We start from the raw sequence: 18,254 nt of genomic DNA on the forward strand, positions 1-18,254 counted from the left end.
CGTAGGTGAAATCCTTGCTGACTTTGCGCTTACAGATACTCCGCGGTGACAGGGATGTGCCGGTGGCAGTGCCGCAATAGCTGGCTGCAACATGGCTCAGCAGAATGGGGCCAAAGGGGCCCCCATGGTGTGTGCAGGAGCTCTGCAGTGGTTGCAGGGTGCACCAGACATCTGCTCTGAAGCCAGGTGTCTGCTCCCTGGGTTTTGAGGAGTTTCTCTGTTTTCTTTGCTCTGGAAGAATTACTCTCCAAGCTCATGGGACAACTGCTCTGGAGAATCGAGAACTGCTGGTGTCCTTTCTGCATAGATTGACCTCAGCTCTGGGATATAAGGCCTAAAAACGCTTCTCTGTAAAAGCTGTTGTTTCTGAAGTTGTGGAATCTGATGTGCTTCCTGGGACGTTGTTTGTGGGACTCAGATGAGCTCCTGGCCTGGACCTGCCTAAAAGGGTCCTTGGAGCCAGGTGGTCCAATTGCAAAAGCAAGTCCAGCCAGGAAGCAGCCATGGATGCTGCAGGGCTGAGGTTTGGAAGGCTGTTGCTGCTGTTAATCCTGTCCAGCTAAGGGCTTGCCAAGTTGCTCCTAAGTCTTCCCTTTGGAGCTGGACAGGGGAGGCTGCAGGAGGGTGAAGGCACAGATGTGTTGGGATGCTCCTTCCTTAGGTTCCTTAGTCCCCGTGCCCTTCTTCAGGGCTGCTGAGTGTCACCACAGCCCTTAAAAACATCCCTGATGGTGTCTGCCTGTCCTCAGGGTTGCTGTGATTTCAGGTGGATGCAAGGAACTGGCTCTTGCCTTGCCCGCTCCCAGAAAGCCGGCTGCTTTGGAGCTACGGAAGATGCTTGCTGCCCACAGCATCCTCTTGCCCAGGATGGATTTGAGCTCCTTGAGCCAGGGATGCTGCAGGAGAGCAGCTGCATCTCTTACCTCCCTCCCGCAGATCCGGTGCAGGCTGAGACCGTCAGCATCCCCACCCTCTGGCCCCTGAAAAAATAGCCCAGAAACGAGTGAGTGCTGACTGTGGTTTATCCTGCTCTTTTCTAGGTCAGAGCGGCTTGGGGAAATCCACATTAATCAACACCCTCTTCAAATCCAAAATCAGCCGGAAATCTGTACAGCCGACTTCTGAAGAGCGGATTCCCAAGACCATTGAAATCAAATCCATCACTCACGGTGAGGCTCTGCAGATCCCACCTGGTGCTTTGGCTTTTGGTCCTGCTCTGCCTTGTGTCTCCAGGGGCTCATGAGGGTTGTCGACCTCCACTAAACCTCCACTCTCATGTCTCTGAAGGGGCTTTTACCATCCAGAGATGCTTGCCAGGCTGAGAAAACATCTACTTTTTCTTTATCCACCAGCATTGACTTAATTGTGATGGAAGGGAACAAGTGAGGTGGCCATGGGGGGTGGCGTTTCAGGGCAGATGTGGTGTTGCATGCCTTTGGAGGGCTGATTTGTGCCTATTAGAAGCTGTGAAGGTGCGTTTCTCCCCTGGGAGCAAACCCCAGCTCTGCAGCTGGTTTTCAGAGAGTGAGCTTGTCCAGAGCGCCCATCGACGCTTGCCTCACATACCGGCTTTCCTCTCTGTTTCAGAGATTGAAGAGAAGGGGGTTCGCATGAAGCTGACGGTCATCGACACCCCAGGCTTTGGAGACCACATCAACAACGAGAACTGGTGAGCTGCCTTCACTGATGTGGGGACCACTGCAGAGGGAAGGCGGACGAGCGCCAGGGCATCCTGACCCAGAGCTGGAGCTGAGGGCCGTAGCCTGGTCCTGTGCCACCCATGCTCTGGGGAGAGCAGGGGAGAGGGTTGTTGTGGGTGGCAGCACAGTGCCATGCTCCCCAGGGCTGATCCTGGACCCTGTGAGAGCCCACAAACATCCTGCTGTTCTGGGCATGAGACAACCTTTGTTCACAGCCGGGAGCAGCTGTGTGGCAGCATGACTGGTTCCCGGACCTCGCTCATGTGGCTCTGAAGGCTGAACTCTGCCAGGAGTCCCTGGGACAGTGGCTGGCTGTGCGGGATGGCCCCCCCGGGCCAGGGCAGGGCTGGCCTGGCCGGCCGGTGGCAGGTGCCTTCTCCTCACCATGAGCTGGGCTGGGCTTTGTGGGGTTTGATGCTGCTCTTGCTCCTGTGCCGCAGTGGGGTGCGAAGAGCTGAGGGACTGCCCTGCTCAGCAGCTGGGTGTTTGAGTGTGTTTTGGGTTTGTTTGTTTGTTTTATGGGATTCTGTAAGATGCTAAGCATCCCCGGCTTGTGGGCTCTGCTTCACACAGTCAGGCCAGGTGGGAGGTTGAGGGTGGTACTGGTTCCTCACACAAACCCATCGTCCCGTGTTCCTCTCTCTCTGCAGCTGGCAGCCCATCATGAAGTTCATCAACGACCAGTACGAGAAGTACCTGCAGGAGGAAATCAACATTAACCGGAAGAAGCGGATCCCTGACACACGGGTGCACTGCTGTATATACTTCATCCCAGCCACCGGCCACTCGTACGTACCCTGCCGTCCTTGCTCAGACCCTTGGGGCTTCCCTCTCCTGCATTCGGTCTCGGGCAGCTCAGCTGTCAGGGTTGTCGTTGGGATCCCCCCGTGTTTCCTGGCGACTTGAGGAGCTTGAGGACAGCTTAAAGCTGTCCTTCCTAGGGCTGTAGCATCTGGAGCCCTCGCAATAACACAGCAGAGCTGCTGTACCCCAGAGAAACATGGCATTTCCTCTTCCGAGGGGCCATCAAAGCCTCCCTGAGCTCTGGTTAGCTGCTTGCTTTGGACACTTTGCTTGCTCGACCGAGGATGGAGACCAGTCATTGAGCTCTCAAATTGGATGGAAAGGCTGCCTTTGCAAACGGAACATTAATTTTTTTTTGCTGTGCCCCTGCTTTTGTAACGGGAGAAGCTGGTTTTCCTCGTGCTACTGAGGGAGCGAACACTCTTGCCCTTTAAGGGTATTTGGTAGGTTGTTTGACTAGTCTGCAAGTGGGATGCAGTTTATTCAGTGCAGAGCTCTCTGGGCTCTGGCACTTCTCAAGCGACGGCATCAAAGGTCCAGATCTTGCTCTATTTTTTTTCTTTTCTTTTTTTTTTTTTTTTCCTAGGCACATAGCCCGCGGTGAAATCTGGGGTGCTTAAAGTGTCTTGAAAAATGTGACTTAAAGTATCACAACATAAAACGAGACCTAAGTTTCCTTTTGATTTGTGTCAATTCCTTCCGTTTCTGGCTCTGTCTGCATGGGGATTTTTTGGGGTCTGTTTTCAAAAGTAAAATTAAGCCACCAGCACTGTATTAATGTCAGCCTTTTCCTCTTCGCCATGTAGAGATTTGTTCCAATAGAAAAGACTTTGTTTTGATTCTGTCAGTGGGTAGACCAAAAATGCATCCTTCACTGGAATAAAATGACTGCATGGGCCAGTTATGCTCTTCTTGTGTAACCGGCTGTCGATTGGGAGCAGAGGGGCCGACAAAACGTTTATGGTTTAACACGATAAAGCAGAAGACGTTTCAAAGGGAGATGACGTTTTTAGGACAGTCTAGCATGTTGGTCCCGCTTATCTCAGCACCGATCTGCAGACCCTGCCTTGGCAGGTCGGGGTGTTGCAGCATTAGCTATGCTTGAGCTTTTTCTCATTGCTTTGGGTGTTTAACCCTTAAAAGCACGTCCGATGCTTGGATCCTGTGGATACCGCAACCGCACAGAGATTGCAGATTTTGGGTGGTGGTGTCTGCCCTCACCGGGCCATGCAGGCAGTGCCGTGGAGCCCCATCCACGTGTCCCCCACTGGAGCCTCTCCAGCTGAGCGCTCTGGTTTCTCTCACCCACCAGCTAACAGCAGTTGCATGGAAGTTCAGCTGATTTTTTTCTTTCTCTGCAACAAACATGTGTTTCCAATATCTGAGTGAGCCCGGCGGTTGGAGGCCATTGTTGCTGAGCCCTGTGCTGATCCTCCTTCCCGGTAGCCTGATAGCCCGGCTGGGGCCAGCGCTTGCTCCCCGGCTGCGGCTCGGGGGGCTGCGCTTTCCTGCCCTGCTGTCAGAGCCGGCCTCTGGCTCACACGTCCCCTCCTGCCATGGGATGGAGATAAGCCAAGGAATGAATGAAGGGGGACAAACCCCACCAGGAGGAAGAAGTCAGTGGGAAATTTTGCTTCTCTGAGAGCTTGAGCAGGCATTGGGTTTCCTTTCTGCTCCCTTGTGAAGCCCAAATTATGTTTCTCATCATCATGGATGGGCGTTTCCCGTGGTCTGTGGACACGAATGGATGGCGTGGCCACCTCTCCTGCGGGGTGGAGCTGCTGTGGCAGTGCTGGTAGCAGCGGATCATGCTCATTTTGGAGAACAAGGGTTTGGGAGGCCATGTCATGGGGTTGTCGGACAAGGTTAAGTGCAGGTTTGTGCCCTCGCCGAGGCAGGTGGTCCATGGTCCCACGTGGAAAGGTATGGGAAAGGAATCCAGGTCCTTGCTTTGGCACTTCTGGCTTCACTGGGAGGCCATAAGGATCACGACTGGCAAGGGCAGTGGCTCATAGTGCTGCAGGGACCTGCCCTAGGGACAGCCACAGCCAGCTGTGGAGGACCCCACTGTTAGCACATGGCACCATCCATGTGCTTCCCATACCACTTGCCATCCCAGGATGCTTGGTGCCATCCGTCCCGGGATAGTGATTGCATGGGGCTTGTTTGCATTGCCTTCAGGGAACTGCTGCCCTTACCGTGTGATGCAACCAAAGCAGCGGTGACTCCTGTCTGTTTGTCCCTCCCCGCTCGCATGGTCAGGCACGGCACAGGACTTGGCATCCCTTCTCTGGCACATGGCTGCTGCAGGCAGCCAGGGTGAAGCCTGCTGGGTCACTGGGTGAGAGCTTGCTTTTTTCTTAAACAAAAAGGGAAGGAGAGGGGGAAAAAAGCAAAGTTAACCAAGTGTACAGATTCAGAGGCTGGAGTGGAGGGTTGCTGGGCTCTGTTTCAGTCTTGCCCTCCCATCTGGGCAGCTCAAGGGTTAATCAGCAGAGAAGTTTCCGCTGCTGTCTCCCTTTGCAGGGAGTTCAGGGCAGGCTTTGCAACCCATCTAGTTCACACACCCCCTGTTCTTCCTGTAACACTCCCGTAAAACCATGTTTGCGAAGGCTAAGTAACATGCTGGCAGGGGCTTTTGGCTGCAGCCATGCAAGGCCGGCTCTTCGCCACCCAATAAATATCTCAGCTCTGACCCCTGTGAAGTAACGCTCGGCTCTGAAAAGGGGCTCTGAAACACTGCCCTGGCCTCAGCGGCGCCTTTTATGTGTGTACTGGTGGCTGATGGGCTGGCACCCACTGCTGCTTTCCCCGCTAGCTGCCCTTCTCAGGTGCCAGCTGGGTCCCTCGAGCAGGCTGGTGGGTCCTGGTGATCGGGCTGGGCGGCTGCTGGGTGCTCACTGGAATTTGCTTAATGCACAGCTCAAATTCTTGCTGCTAGTTTGATCTGGGGCACAACCAAAAGGAAATAACTTGCAGCTTGCCGTGAATTTTGATTCCTATAATGGCATTTCAAGGGAACCAGCAGGAATGAGCCTCTGCTTAGATCGTGTCCATGCATGCTGGCTGTGGGCAATGCAGATAAAACGTGTGCCCAGCCATGATAATGTGTACCTAGCTGCTCTGCTTTCCCCAGGCACATAGCAAGAGGGGACAGGGGAGCAACCAGGACTGGCTGGGGTGGGCTGGAGCCTTTCCTGTAGCTTCTGCTCCAGCCCATCTACTCCCCTTAGAGCTCCTCCACCCCCTCCCAGCAAAGCCCAAAGTGTGTGTGTGTCTAGTTGCAAGTTAATAATGTTGGGGACCGTTTGGGGAAGGGGAAGAAAACACATGCTTTTTCTTCTTGAGCTTCGTCCTCTCTTTTTTGATCTGCTTGGAGCAGATTGCACATACCTGAAATGAAATAACTTGCTTTCTCTTGCTCTTTTGCATATTTGTATATATGAGAGTTTCGCTGCTAATCCTCGCCAGGTGCTGGCATCAATGTCTTGTGCAGGTGAATCAAGTTCAGATACCCAGTGGAGGCCAAGCCTGTGGCTTGTCACGGGCTGGTGGGGGTTAAACACCAAAACTGGTCCCCGCAGATACCAGTAGAAGCCCCTGCTGTGCCTCCCAGCAGGAGTTTAAGAGGAATTAGGTCTGTGCTTGCCCCACAGTGACCTTGGCTGTGTCTGCCTGGGTCTGTACAGGGCTATTAGTGCAAATCAGGCTCTTTGCACTTGTGATCACCTTAAGCCATTTATTATCATTTGGTGTCTTCACATGAACATGACGTCTAGCGACAGGGCTTGTTCTTAGAGAAAAGAATTGCTTTCTTCTAAATACTTAAGGTTTTTTTGGGGCTACCCAGCAGGAATTGGTAGAATATCTAGAAACTTGCAACATACCCTAAAACCTACACTTTGCTCTTCTGAGGAGTCCCTTGGTTCCCTTCCTGTTCTCCTGGATGGTGCAGGGAGGTGCCCATGGGAGGTGACCTCCATGGAAAAGGCATCAGAGCAGAAAGTCGTGTCAAAGGTGCCTTGGGCTCTTCTGACTTTGGGTGCAGACTGGTGTGGGACACCGTCACTGTGCCTGTGTGGACATGCTGGTGGACATGGGCAGGGGTGTGGGCTGGCTCTGGCTCTGCCTTCTGCCCTCAGGCTCACTGCCAGCATCCTCCGGGTATAGGTGAGGGCTCGGTATTGAGGCTCTTACGTGTCAGTCGAGCTGAAACTCAAATGTCTGGCTGATTGTGAATTTATCTGCATCAGCTACATATGCATCCTGGTCTTCACTCTAAAAGAAAAGCTAATGAAATAGGCAGGAACACAGTCTCAGTAGGGAAGAGGCTTTTAGAGGGGAAAAATTGTTTGAAAAATAGAAAAGAGAGAGGAGGGGAAAGAAGTCTGCTGGGAAAGGAACATAACCGCATTACTTCCTTGGAGGTCTGGGAAATATATTATACAGACCTCCAAACAATGTTTGCCAGCAGCAAGTCTGCTTAGATGTGTCCATGGGGGTTTCCTTGTGTTTTTTTTCTTTTTCTTTTCTTTTTTTTTTTAATAGCCAAACTCTTTCTTTCCTGGGGCCCAGGGTGATCTGTGACTCCTGAGTTTGTCTTAGGAACTCATTTGTCTGCACACTAATGACATGCTCTGGGCTATGCCTGCTGTTAGTGTGTGGGGAGAAGGCTCACCTGGCACGGTCCAGCCCGATCCCTGGGTGAGGAGTGGGTTTGACCAGGGAAGGGCTCAGCTGGGTCACCAGTGCTGCAGCCTCGAGCTGCCGTTTTTGGATCAGCCAGAGCTGAGCAGGTCTCTCCAGGGCTGGACATCCCTCCCTTGGTGCTGGAGCCTGGCACAGGTGGCCTCGCAGGATGGGGACACTGCCTGGTGAATGCTGAGGAGCAGGATCAGCCCCTTCCCCTTTGCACTCATGTGACTCTTGCTGGGTTTTCAGGAGCCGTGCTGGGTCTGCGGGGGTCTCTGAGCCCTTCGTAGGGCCTGAGAAGACCATAGTGGCGTTTGGCTTGAGCATGTTGGCGTAAGTTCTCTCTTGGCCATGTTCTCCCTGAGCACTCTGCTCCGCTCCGTGTTCCCCCACGCAGGGTTCCTATTGGGTGTCTGCTTGCACCTGGGCATTTTAAGACACTGTCCCATTTAATTTGGTTTCTTCTCTGTTGCCATGAGCCTCTGGTTTGTGGCACAGGGCTGGTCTGACCTTGGGGAGGTCTCGTTCTTGGCCCCAGCTCTGCCACTGAAGCCTGTGGCTCCTCTGAAAGGTGACTTCACCTCTCTCTGCCCCAGTTTCACCAAAGATGAGTTGGGTTGTGTCCTGCTGGCACATGCCACCACCGGAGGTCATGAGGATGTACGAGCGGCAGAGGTGTCCCTTTGCTTCCAGGGCTCTGGCGTTGACCTTCCTGCCTCTTCCCTCTGTGCTTTCAGCGAGGACTCATTTCAAACAGGCTCCTTAATGCATGAGCACCCCAAAGGTGTTCCTGTACCCTGGTCTCCCCTGGGACCTCCAGGTTTCCTTTTTCAAGGCAACGTCTGCTCAACTGTCCTGCATGGGCGTGTGTCCCCATCACCTCCAGAGCTACCGAGGGGGACCTGCAGCAAGTGGAGGTGTCCCAAGGAGGGCTTTCCTCTAGCTGGTTTGGGAACCCCCAACAGTAAAAACACCTTCAGGGAGGACTGAGGAGTGAGGGAGGCAGGCCAGGCACCCTCATCGCTGTCTGCAACTGGACTGCAGCCCTCGGACAGGGAGCAGCATGGCACCGGAGGTCGTGTCCGTGCTGTCAGCAGGAGCGTTTAGCAGGGAGGGATTTCCTGAGGGGCTGATCATTGGGGTTATGCAATCTGCAGCTTTCCTCTGCTGAGACTTTCGTGGTAGAGATTTTCTGACATTTTTTGCCCTCTGGAACAAGCAGCATTTCTTCTGTGCTGTGTGAGCCCCGGAGAATAGCAGAGCCTTTTTTAATCCCAGCCAATGGATGTGAGATGCAATTCTGGTTTATTCATGACAGCGGGCTGGTGCTCAGTGCAGGAGGGAGTGTGAGCAGGAATAGTCACCTGTGGCCATTTCCACGTCATACTGTCCCTGGATGGTGGTTGACAGCTTGGATAGGGCTAGAGGAGGTTTCACACTGTGGTCTCTCCCCAGCTTGATTTGTACATCGCAGGTGGGCTTTGCCAAGGACGCATGTAGCTTGGGGCAAGTTCCTGCAGTCCTCTGTGGCTGAGCATCTGTGCAGAGATAAAAGCCCTCTACCACTTCATGGGGCTTTGCGAAGGTTTGCAGGCAATAGTAGGGCACTTTGAAAAGGAAATGTTTTAAGTGTTTGTCTGCAAAGCACCTCTGAGACAGATGTGCTGTTGTGCTTTTGGGAAAATGTCTTTATTCGTCCTGTCTGAGAGGAAGCGATTCCCCCTCTGTGTCTAGTCTTTGAATGCCATCTCTCTGCCGGGGGATTGCAGCAGCCCCCACCTCGCTAGTGGTGTGCGAATCCCCTTTTTTCTGCTGTATGTTTCAGGCTCCGACCGCTAGACATCGAGTTCATGAAACGCCTGAGCAAGGTGGTCAACATCGTCCCTGTGATTGCAAAAGCTGACACGTTAACGCTGGAGGAGAGGGACTACTTCAAACAAAGGGTAAGGGGCTGGTGGATCTTATCCAGGCTCCCATCTCTTGTCCCCCATTCCCTCCTGCCCCTTCCCCCGCCCCGGCTCCCCCTGCCTTCCCCCGGCAGGGCTGGGAAGGCGAGCGCCTGGCTGGGAGCCCAGCGCATTCCTCCGGCTGCAGTTCTGAGCGATCCCATGTGGCCGGAGGAAAGGCCTGTGCTCCAAGCAGTTCCTTGTGTTTCTCTTGGATCTTTGTCAGTGCAGGATAAGTTTCGAGCTCTAAGTCTTGGGGCCTGTTTCTCCTGCCTCTTTTGTTATTGTTGTTGTTATTTTCAGGCTGGTTTCTGTTATTCTGGGAGGTAGATGGTGCTGCACATAGAGGCTGGAAACCCCATCCTGTGCAGCATCATGCACTGATACAGGAACCAGGCAAAAAAATGTGTGGGTTTACTGAGCTCAGCTGGGCAAGATTTATGGGAGAAGCAAGGCATGAAATTCCCTTGGTTGGGAGCTGGCAGTGGGAAGCCGAGGAGGGGCTGTCCAAATCCACAGCAAGGCATGGGCTTTCCTCCATGCACGCACTCCTGGTGCTGCCGAGAGGTGAAGATGCCCCGCTTTGGAGTTCGGTAAGGGGCTATAAATCCATTCCTGTAGCTGATGGATGTAGCTGCTGGCGTGATGGCCTCAACGTTCCCTGCAGAAGTAAGTAAGCCACCAGGCTCGTTGGTCTGTGAGTCTGAATTGCAGGGAAGTGAAGGGAAAGGGGGTCTTGCCAAAAGGGCAGTTTTAGGGGCCACCTCCACTCGTTATGGAGAGGACGGCACATTAGCCAGGGGTTGTTCGATGCCTCCGTGCAGAAGAGAATGAGCCACCCCTTCCCATACCAGTGTCTTCCCAGTTCTTGATGAGCAGGATTAGGCACTGAAATATCCAGTCTGGTTTTGGGGGCTGAATCCAAACTCTGCAAGCAGTTCCCTTTGCAGTGAGCTAGAAGATGGCTGGAAATGGAGCTGAGAGGTAATCCAGGCTGGGCTTGATTGGCATGGCAGCCTGTTTGCACGGAGATCTGCGAGGAGCTGATGCGGGAGGATGAGGATGTGAGTCCATGGTGCCACATCTGCTCTCTGCAGTGGATTTTGCAGATTGCTGGCTCTGTTCAGAGGTTACAAGTGCACATATCTGGGTGTCTGCAGGTGGCTGGCTGGCTCTGGGACTACAAAGTCAGTCTGGGACCTAAAATGTCACGTAGGTGCTCTTGGCTGCTGATACCATCCTTGTGTAATGAACGACCATTTCTTGTCAAGGGGTCAAGACACATTACACACCTGGCTGCCTGCTCTGTGCTGGCTTGACGCAGGATGAGCTCGCCCTATCTCTAATTACATTCCTGATTGTAGCCAGACACCCAAATCCTTCCAGATGGAGGGAGAGCACGTAGCCACGTGGCATGTTTGCAGTGCCCCTTTTGCAAGGGGCTCACCCTCCTTACGCTCACGGCTTCTGATCTGCTGGTGCAAATGAGAGGGCAGGTAATCAGTCCAGGTGGGCACAGGCTGGGACCTTTTCCCTTTGCTCCAGCGTGCCTGTGTGCGTGCTTCCAAAAAGCACAGCCCCATCTGCATCTGGGGGTGTAGCTGGTTCAGAGAGGCGATAGGTTTTTGGGTTTGGATCAGACTGGGCAGGTGATGGTGAAGCACCAGCCTGGCTGCAGGCTACCTAGGTTGATGCCAGTGCTGCACTGAGTTAGCGGAATGGACTCCAATGCCCTGCAGAGTTGGCTTTGTTGGATTGTTCCCCTAAAAAGAAAGGGTTTTTCACCCTGGGGGGTGGGAGGCCAGCTGGGGATTTCTCTGGGCTGGATCCACTTCTTTTGACAGCCTGCAATGTAGGTCTGATGCAGAGGAGTTTATTGCCATAGAAAATGATGGGAGCAGGCATGCAGGTTGGGTTTGGGTTTGCAGGTTTCTTGGAGAAGACTGATCCTCCATGCTCCTCATGGGCCGACCCTCCACCCAGGAATCAGATTTCAGCATCTCTTCCCCTTGCATAGAGGCAATATCCTTAGAGGCTGCTCTTCCAAGCTGTCTGTGTCCCTGTCCCCTCGGATCAGGCACTGCCATGACTCTTTTTCCAAGGAGCATAAGCTGACACCAGAAAGCAACTTTTAACTTTGGGTTATGTGCCTGGCAGCTACATTCCCCATTGCTTCGTGCAGTTTGTATTGTCTTATTGTCTTTTTCAATCCCAAAGCAACGCCCAGCTCATATAACTTCATCTTACTCGCAGCCTGAACTGTGTCTTGGCACTAGGTTCTTGCAGAGATTCCAGGGCAAGCGCTTGGTAGGTGTGTAGCAGTTAAAGCACAGGTCTCTTTCCCCAAGGTGGGCAGTGTTTAGGATGGAGAGGGAAGATGTTGCTGCTGGGCATTGCTCACGAGAGCCTCTTGGGTCAGCTGGGAGCTGCTGCTGTGGTGAGAATGCAGCTCCTCTGCCCGTGTCTCCTTCACGTGTTCCTCTGCTCTTCTGTCCTAGATAATGGCCGATCTTCTTGCCAATGGGATCGACGTGTATCCTCAGAAGGAGTTTGATGAAGACTCTGAAGATCGGCTAGTGAATGAGAAATTCAGGGTTAGTGTGTGGTGTTGTGGGTTGGATGTGTTTGGATGGGCCCTGCAGCTCTGGGTGCTGGTGATGTCCTGGGGGATCTCTTGCAAAGTGCCTCTATTTTCTTTCCAAAGCTGCTGTGCCCCTGTCCAGGCTGTCTGCCCAGGACTAAGGATGCTGCCAGAGCTCAGAGCAGGGACAGAAAGAGGGTGAGGCAGGTACCTGGGGAAGGTGTCCTATCCTGTCCATGTCGCTGCTCCTTCCCCAAGCCCTGTTCCTCAAAGGCAACCAGCAGGCAGGGAGGTCCCATGGCCCCTTGCCCTGCCCCAGGGGCAGGGAGTGCCGGTGTCTGCCCATCCTTGGCTAGGGGAGCAGCCTTCCCGGCACCTGGAGGTAATTTGTCTGTAGGCTGCTCTGCTTTCGTGGCTGTCAGTTCCTTGCTATAGGAAGTAGCTAACAATTTTTGGCTCAATAAAGTGGATTGGACAAATTCAAGGAAGAAAAAAGTCTTCTAGGGGCTCTTAAGTACAAAGGCACCACCTTGGATCAGGGAGTGACTGAGCCACAGGTTGCCAGATGCTGGGGGTGATTCCCAGGGAAGCATCATGATACCTTTGCCCCGGCTGTGCGCTGGCACCTGCCAATGAGTTGCTGGGCTAGACTGCTTTTGGGCTGGTTTATAGACTGGTTTTGGACTGGGCACGTGTGCAAGAGATGCTGCTGCCTGGGTCCTGGGCTGCCTGTGGTCCCTGGCAGGCAATGCTGCTCAGGAGCATCAGGGACAGACCAGCTCATCCCATGAAACTCTCTCCTGAAAACAGCTTGACGTAGGACTTTGCTCGCCAGCTTGGTTTCCAGACTGGTTTTCAGGAGAAAAACATAACTTTTTTTTTCCTCTTTCCTCAGGAAATGATCCCATTTGCAGTGGTGGGCAGTGACCAGGAGTACCAGGTTAATGGAAGAAGAATCCTTGGAAGGAAGACCAAGTGGGGCACCATTGAAGGTACCTTGTCCTCGTTTCCCTACCTCTTGAGCCCATCTCCCTGCCCTGACAGAAGGTGATGAGGTCCAAAACCAGCAGTAGAAGTTGAGGTGTATATAGTGCTTCCCTGCCCCTCCAAAGAAAATCACTTCCCCGGTGTTGGGGGACTGAAAACACCTTGGCCAATGCTCCTGCGCCAAGTTCCTAGGCCTTTGTGCAGCTCGGGGAGCTGCTGAGTGCCAGAGGGGACACTTCTGGGTTTCTTGTGGCCTGGATTCTGCTGGTTGCACAGTTAAATGCCTGATGGCTGGACTTGAGGGCACACGAGTGCAGCGCTGATCTCTCTGTGTCTCGAGCCCAGATCAGAGCCTTTCCCCTGGCATCTCTATGTCTCTGCACCCTCCACCATGCAGTTAGCTGGTGCCCTTGTGGGATCTCTTCCTTCTTCCATCTTAATCCCATCAGCATCTTCCTTTTTTATCCCCCATTTTAAATCATAATTTAAAGGCTAGATGAAGGCTTCTGGCTCCAGTGCATCTACACATTTCCCTGTCCCTGACAGCCAAGTGACATGTCTCCAGTGCCACCCGTCTGATCTTCCTCCCTTCATTTCACAGGTTTCTCTCATTTATGAGTCTTTTTAATAGGAATCCTGTGTTGAGGGATGGCTTAACAAAGATGCCAGGAGAATCAGTGTATTTTAAAGCTCTGCTGCCCTCTTGTGCTCTGTCCTTGGAAGCTCTGAGTTTAATGGGGCTCATTAAACCACTCACCTTCTGCGTGTGGTATCTGCCTTCAGCACAGGGAGACCCCAGAACCAGCCATGGCCACAGGCAGCCTTTGCAGACAGTGTTATTTGTTGTCTTGCCATTTTTGCATTATGTTCAAGCCTGTTTGGGTGGAAAAAAATAAAAAAAAAAGAGTTGATCCTTTAAATTCAAATGCCTGGTAAACTGCAAGCCGTCAGACTAATTGTGGTGGAGCAACTCCCCTTGATTTTTCCCTCTTGCAAACACTCTTGCTTGCTCCAAGCCCTATTCAGACACCAGTAGCCTTTGTCAGCAAGAGATTGCGTCCTTCTGCAGCACCGGCAGCCCAGGCAGCACAGTCACTGATGTGCCTGGGATATTGCAGGATGCTCGTGGTGAAGCTATAGATGAAACACTTTTGTGGACCTGTGCCCGGGGCTCGCTGCAAAGCTCACCCTGTCCCTTTCCCTGCCTTGTTTGGGGCCCACTTAAGCTTGCGTTGGTCCAGAGTGAGGGTCACAGTGGGAGATGCTGCTGGGAGTTCCCTCGTTTGGTGGGAGATGGTGGGAAGGGACTGGGAATGCTCAGTCAGACCTCACCAGCCAGTTGGTCATGCTGAGCTGGGGCAGGTACTTGGGTAAATCACCGGCCTTACAGCAGCAAAGAGGACTCTTGAGTCCTGCACCCTGTAGACCCTGGGGGTAAGTTCCCATCTCAGCCCTTCACATGCTAGTGAAGCCCCATAGGGTCCTCCTTACCCCAAGTGGTTGCCATACTCATGCCGTGCGTGCACGCTGATGGGTTTCTCTCTCTTCTTACCAGTGGAGAACACGACACACTGTGAGTTTGCCTACCTGCGGGACCTCCTCATCAGGTTGGTAGGACTGTGCCCTGTCCCTGTAGCCTTTGGTCACCAGGTGGCATCCAAAGAAAGGGGAGAGCCCAGCCTAGCTTGAAGCAGCTGCTGCTTCACTCTGCTCATCCATCCATCCATCCATCCATCCATCCCCTCCCAGCCTGATGCAACGCTGCAGCCCCTCTGCAAGGGGCAGCCCCACTCAATGGGGCACGGCTTCAGGGGGCTTTTCTCAGCTACGGTGCTGAGTTAAGGGAGGAGAGGAGCAATGGACGGGTCGGGACAGACTCCAAGATTGCTGGCAGTGTGCAGTGTGGCTCCAGCTCGCCTGCAAGCAGCTGGGAAGCCTTTTGGCCTTAGTGATCCCTGACTAGCCCCAGGCCCTACCCCCAGTCCAAAGACATCGCCGTCCTGCATCCCAGGATTGTGCCATTGGGGGGTCTGGGCGATAGCCAGTCCCTCTTGAAAGAGATGTCTCTTCTGCAGGGGAATGGGAGGCTGAGCCCCCTTGGCTTGCTGGAGGGGGCATTGGGCTCCTCCTGAATTTGGCTGCAAGACAAACTCTGCACATGTGAGCTGTTGCTGCCAAACAGTTGTGTGGGGCTACAAAACCTGATCCCAGGGACTTGCAGGACCAGGGTCTTCCCACATGGGTATTATGCAGCCAGGGCTCCTGTGTACCCAAGCACAGGCTGTTGGTACCAGTGAAGGCTTCTGGTCTCGGCTGCCCATAATTGCCTTTGCTTCCCTCCTGTGCCCTAAAGATATCGTTAACCAGTAAAGCAGGAGGGGAAATTTGGGCTGGGGGGGTGTTTGAAAGCAGAGGTTGGGGGTTGTAAGGGTTGGGGTGGTGGAGGCTGGGCTGGCTGAACCTGTGCCCAGCAAGGTGTGATTGCCTCCGTCTCCCTTTCCCGCAGGACACACATGCAGAACATAAAGGATATTACCAGCAACATCCACTTCGAAGCCTACCGGGTCAAGAGGCTGAACGAGGGCCAGAGTTCGCTCTCCAATGGCGTGACCGACAAAGAGCTGGTGGCTAACGAAATGTAACCGTCTCGCTCCGTAGCCAGGACCTTGCTCGCTCACGCTCGCTATTTCTCCCCTCTTCCCCCTTTATTTTTATATAAATCCCCTGCCACTGTCCATCTTCCCACCCCCAACCCCCTGCCAATGTTAACTGACCAAATAACCAGACGCCGTATCTGTCGTGCGGAGCAGGGCGACCGCTCATCCCCCCCTGCTTTGTGGCACGGATTTTCTTCTCAGCCCCTGCTCCAGCATCCCTGGGCTGGGGACCGTCCCCCCACAGAGGTCGGGCTGTCACTGGCCCCCCGTGCTGGCCTGACAGCCGAGCTTAGGAGAGCAGATCTGCGGGGCCAGGGGGGTTGGGGTGCCCCTGGGAACCCTGTCTGCCCCTCTGTGCAGAGGCTCTTCTCCGTCCGTTGAAGACAAGGGTTTCTGCAGGTGAACATAGCCTTCAGAAGCAAGGTACAGTGGTGTGAAGAGAGCAAGACAGTGCCATCCTTGTCTCCTGCTGCCTCCTCTGAGCCCTCTGCAGCCCTCTGGGACCCACCAGGCCCCAACCCAACCCCTCTACCCTGCCTACATGCAATAAACTGGGAGTGGTTAGGTGTCACCTTGCCTGTCACCGACCCCCGGCCAGGCAGAGCAACCTGCTTTGGGAGAAGTGCCTTTTCAGACTGTTACCTTGCAATAGCGTGGGAGAGGGGAGGGAGGGCTTGCCTTGTCTGTCTTTGCAGCCTGCAAAAAGCCTGTGACACTTTGCAGAGACTCCTTTTCCCCTCTCTCTTGGACCATAGATGTGGCTGATGTCCTGGGAACACTTGTATATTTATTTTTCATTCAGTTGGGTGACCTTTTTTTCCACTGAAGGCTCGGAGTATGTTTGTCCAAAGGGGACTGAGAGTAGAACATCTCTGCAAAGCAGTGGTGGGAGGCAGAGGGTTGTCCTGTCTGACCCTTGTGATAAGTGGGCTTTTCCCTACGTCAGAGGAGGCTGTTGGGTATTTTTTAATTATTTTTTAAATTTTTTTGGATCCCCTGTGTGCGTACATAACACGCTCCTCTGTTTTGCTAGTCCTTGTGCAAGGGGACTGTGCCTGTGTGGACCGAGCCCTGAAGCCATGGGGACAGCTGGGGCGGTGTTTGCGGGTGCTGTGCTCCGTGGCCCTCCCTGTTCTGCGCCCCCCCCTTAATGAGTCTCCAGTAAATAAGACCCTGCAAAGGGGTCGGTTAAATAGCACCGTGACACAGGAGCAGGTGGTCCTGGAGCAAAGCTCTGCAGTCCTGCCCCCTGCCCCAGCTCCCCTTGCCTTTCTGTTGTCTGCTCCGTATCAGTCGGAGCTCTGTTTCTGTTGTCAGTCTCTGTATCCTCTCTAAGGGATAAAACTTTCTGCAAATCACTCTTTTTTGGGGGGGCACATACTAAAATGGCAGCATGTCCCATCCTTTGGCGCTGGAAGGTGCCTGCAGAGCCCACCCAATGGTCTCCATGGGGGGGCAGAGCCACCTTCTGCAGCACAGGTAAGCAGGAGGAAGGAGGAGGTTGCTCTCGTCTTGGTGGGGCTGCGCAGGTAATGTTGCTCAGCGGAGGGTTTGCAGGGGCTCCCCACACATGTCCCCCCCGCAGCCAGAGGGGCGCGTGCGGGGGGTGCATCGCAAGGAGAATCCATTCTCCCCCTTAACTCATGTTTCCCCTCCTGCAACAGCACAACGGAGCTGTTGGGGAAGAACAACTATCTACTTGCTGACTTGCTATATTTTAGCAAAAACAAAACCAAAAAAAGTATTAACTGAAAAAATATATATATTTCAAGTGTTAAAAAAAAGACTGAAAGGGGAGAAAAATCTCGTGTGAGGCACTTCTGCAAATGTCATCTTAAACTTTTTTTTTTCCTCTAGTTGATATCTCAAGCTGGGCCAAGCAAGACATGCCGCTTTCTCCTTTGTAACCTGATTTTCTTTTTGGAAGAAAAAAAAAGAAAATAATGCAATAAAAAAAACCTTCATCCAGATCTATTAAAATGGCCTTTTGGGGGTTATAAGCATTATGACAAATTTAGTCCATTTTTGTATAAATAATAGTGTTTAATATGTATTTCCCAAAATAAATGTTTCAAATGCAAATAGAAGGCGGCTTGTTTGGAAACGTCTGTTCCCAGCCACGGTGTGATCATTGCTGCATGGACTGTGCGGTGCTGAGGGTGACGGGACAGTCCAGCTCCAGAGCTGCTGTGCTCTGCCCACTTTGGGGTGAAGGTTTTATTTATTCCTGACCCCCTTAACTCTTCCTACCTCAGATATCTGCCCCAGGTACTCTACAAAATGCTGGAGCTGCTGGTGCTGAGCACCCAGGAGACCAAGCCAGCACAGCCTCTGTGTCCTTGCAAATCCCAAGGGAGGCAGGTGGGTCCTCTCCCTCTGTTCTCATGGTGAAGCTGTTTCCACTGCAGTTGCTGGTATTTTTATTAAGTGGGTTGCACCTAGTTCAAGGGCAGGCAGATGGTCTTCAAAACCTTTCATGACTGCAGGGTTGCCCTTGGGATGCCCTTGGAAGTTGGCTTCACTTTGAGGACTCGCCTTCCTGAAAACCATGTTTCTCCTTGGTGTCACAGACAAGACACAGTTCAGTCTGGTGTTTTAATCTGTATCTTACATGTCTGTTGTATTTTTTCCCCTCAAGTCAGTTGAACTCAAAAGCCATATGGCCATGGTCCTGGGCAACGAGCTCTAGGTGACCCTGCTTGAGCAGGGGGTTGGACCAGATGATCTCCAGAGGTCCCTTCCAACCTCAACCCCTCTGGGATTCTGTGCTTCTGGAACTGTATGAAAACAAAACCAACAGGACAGAAGTCAGGTTGGATTGGGTTCCTGTGGGTGTGTAGAGTACAGGACAGGCTTATGTACATTTTTGTTCTGCTTTTCTGCTGGC

The 18,254-nt window shown here is 53.1% G+C and overlaps 1 protein-coding gene across 7 annotated transcripts in view; it reads left to right on the forward strand.

Moving 5' to 3' along the window:
• SEPTIN9 (septin 9) overlaps positions 1 to 17,384 on the forward strand; it is a 104,193-nt gene extending 86,809 nt beyond the window's left edge. For all 7 annotated transcript variants that reach the window (XM_082326764.1, XM_082326762.1, XM_082326763.1 and 4 more), the window contains 8 exons: positions 1,041 to 1,169; positions 1,588 to 1,669; positions 2,351 to 2,488; positions 9,022 to 9,139; positions 11,641 to 11,736; positions 12,619 to 12,715; positions 14,266 to 14,317; positions 15,217 to 17,384. In XM_082326764.1, the coding sequence (XP_082182890.1) occupies positions 1,041 to 1,169; positions 1,588 to 1,669; positions 2,351 to 2,488; positions 9,022 to 9,139; positions 11,641 to 11,736; positions 12,619 to 12,715; positions 14,266 to 14,317; positions 15,217 to 15,352 (848 nt within the window). In that variant the 3' untranslated portion in view covers positions 15,353 to 17,384. The remainder of the gene's footprint in view (positions 1 to 1,040; positions 1,170 to 1,587; positions 1,670 to 2,350; positions 2,489 to 9,021; positions 9,140 to 11,640; positions 11,737 to 12,618; positions 12,716 to 14,265; positions 14,318 to 15,216) is intronic.
• The last annotated feature ends 870 nt before the right edge of the window (positions 17,385 to 18,254 follow it).

Source organism: Platalea leucorodia (assembly GCF_965183815.1).
Source record: "Platalea leucorodia genome assembly, chromosome: 14".
Taxonomy (NCBI): Eukaryota; Metazoa; Chordata; class Aves; order Pelecaniformes; family Threskiornithidae; genus Platalea; species Platalea leucorodia.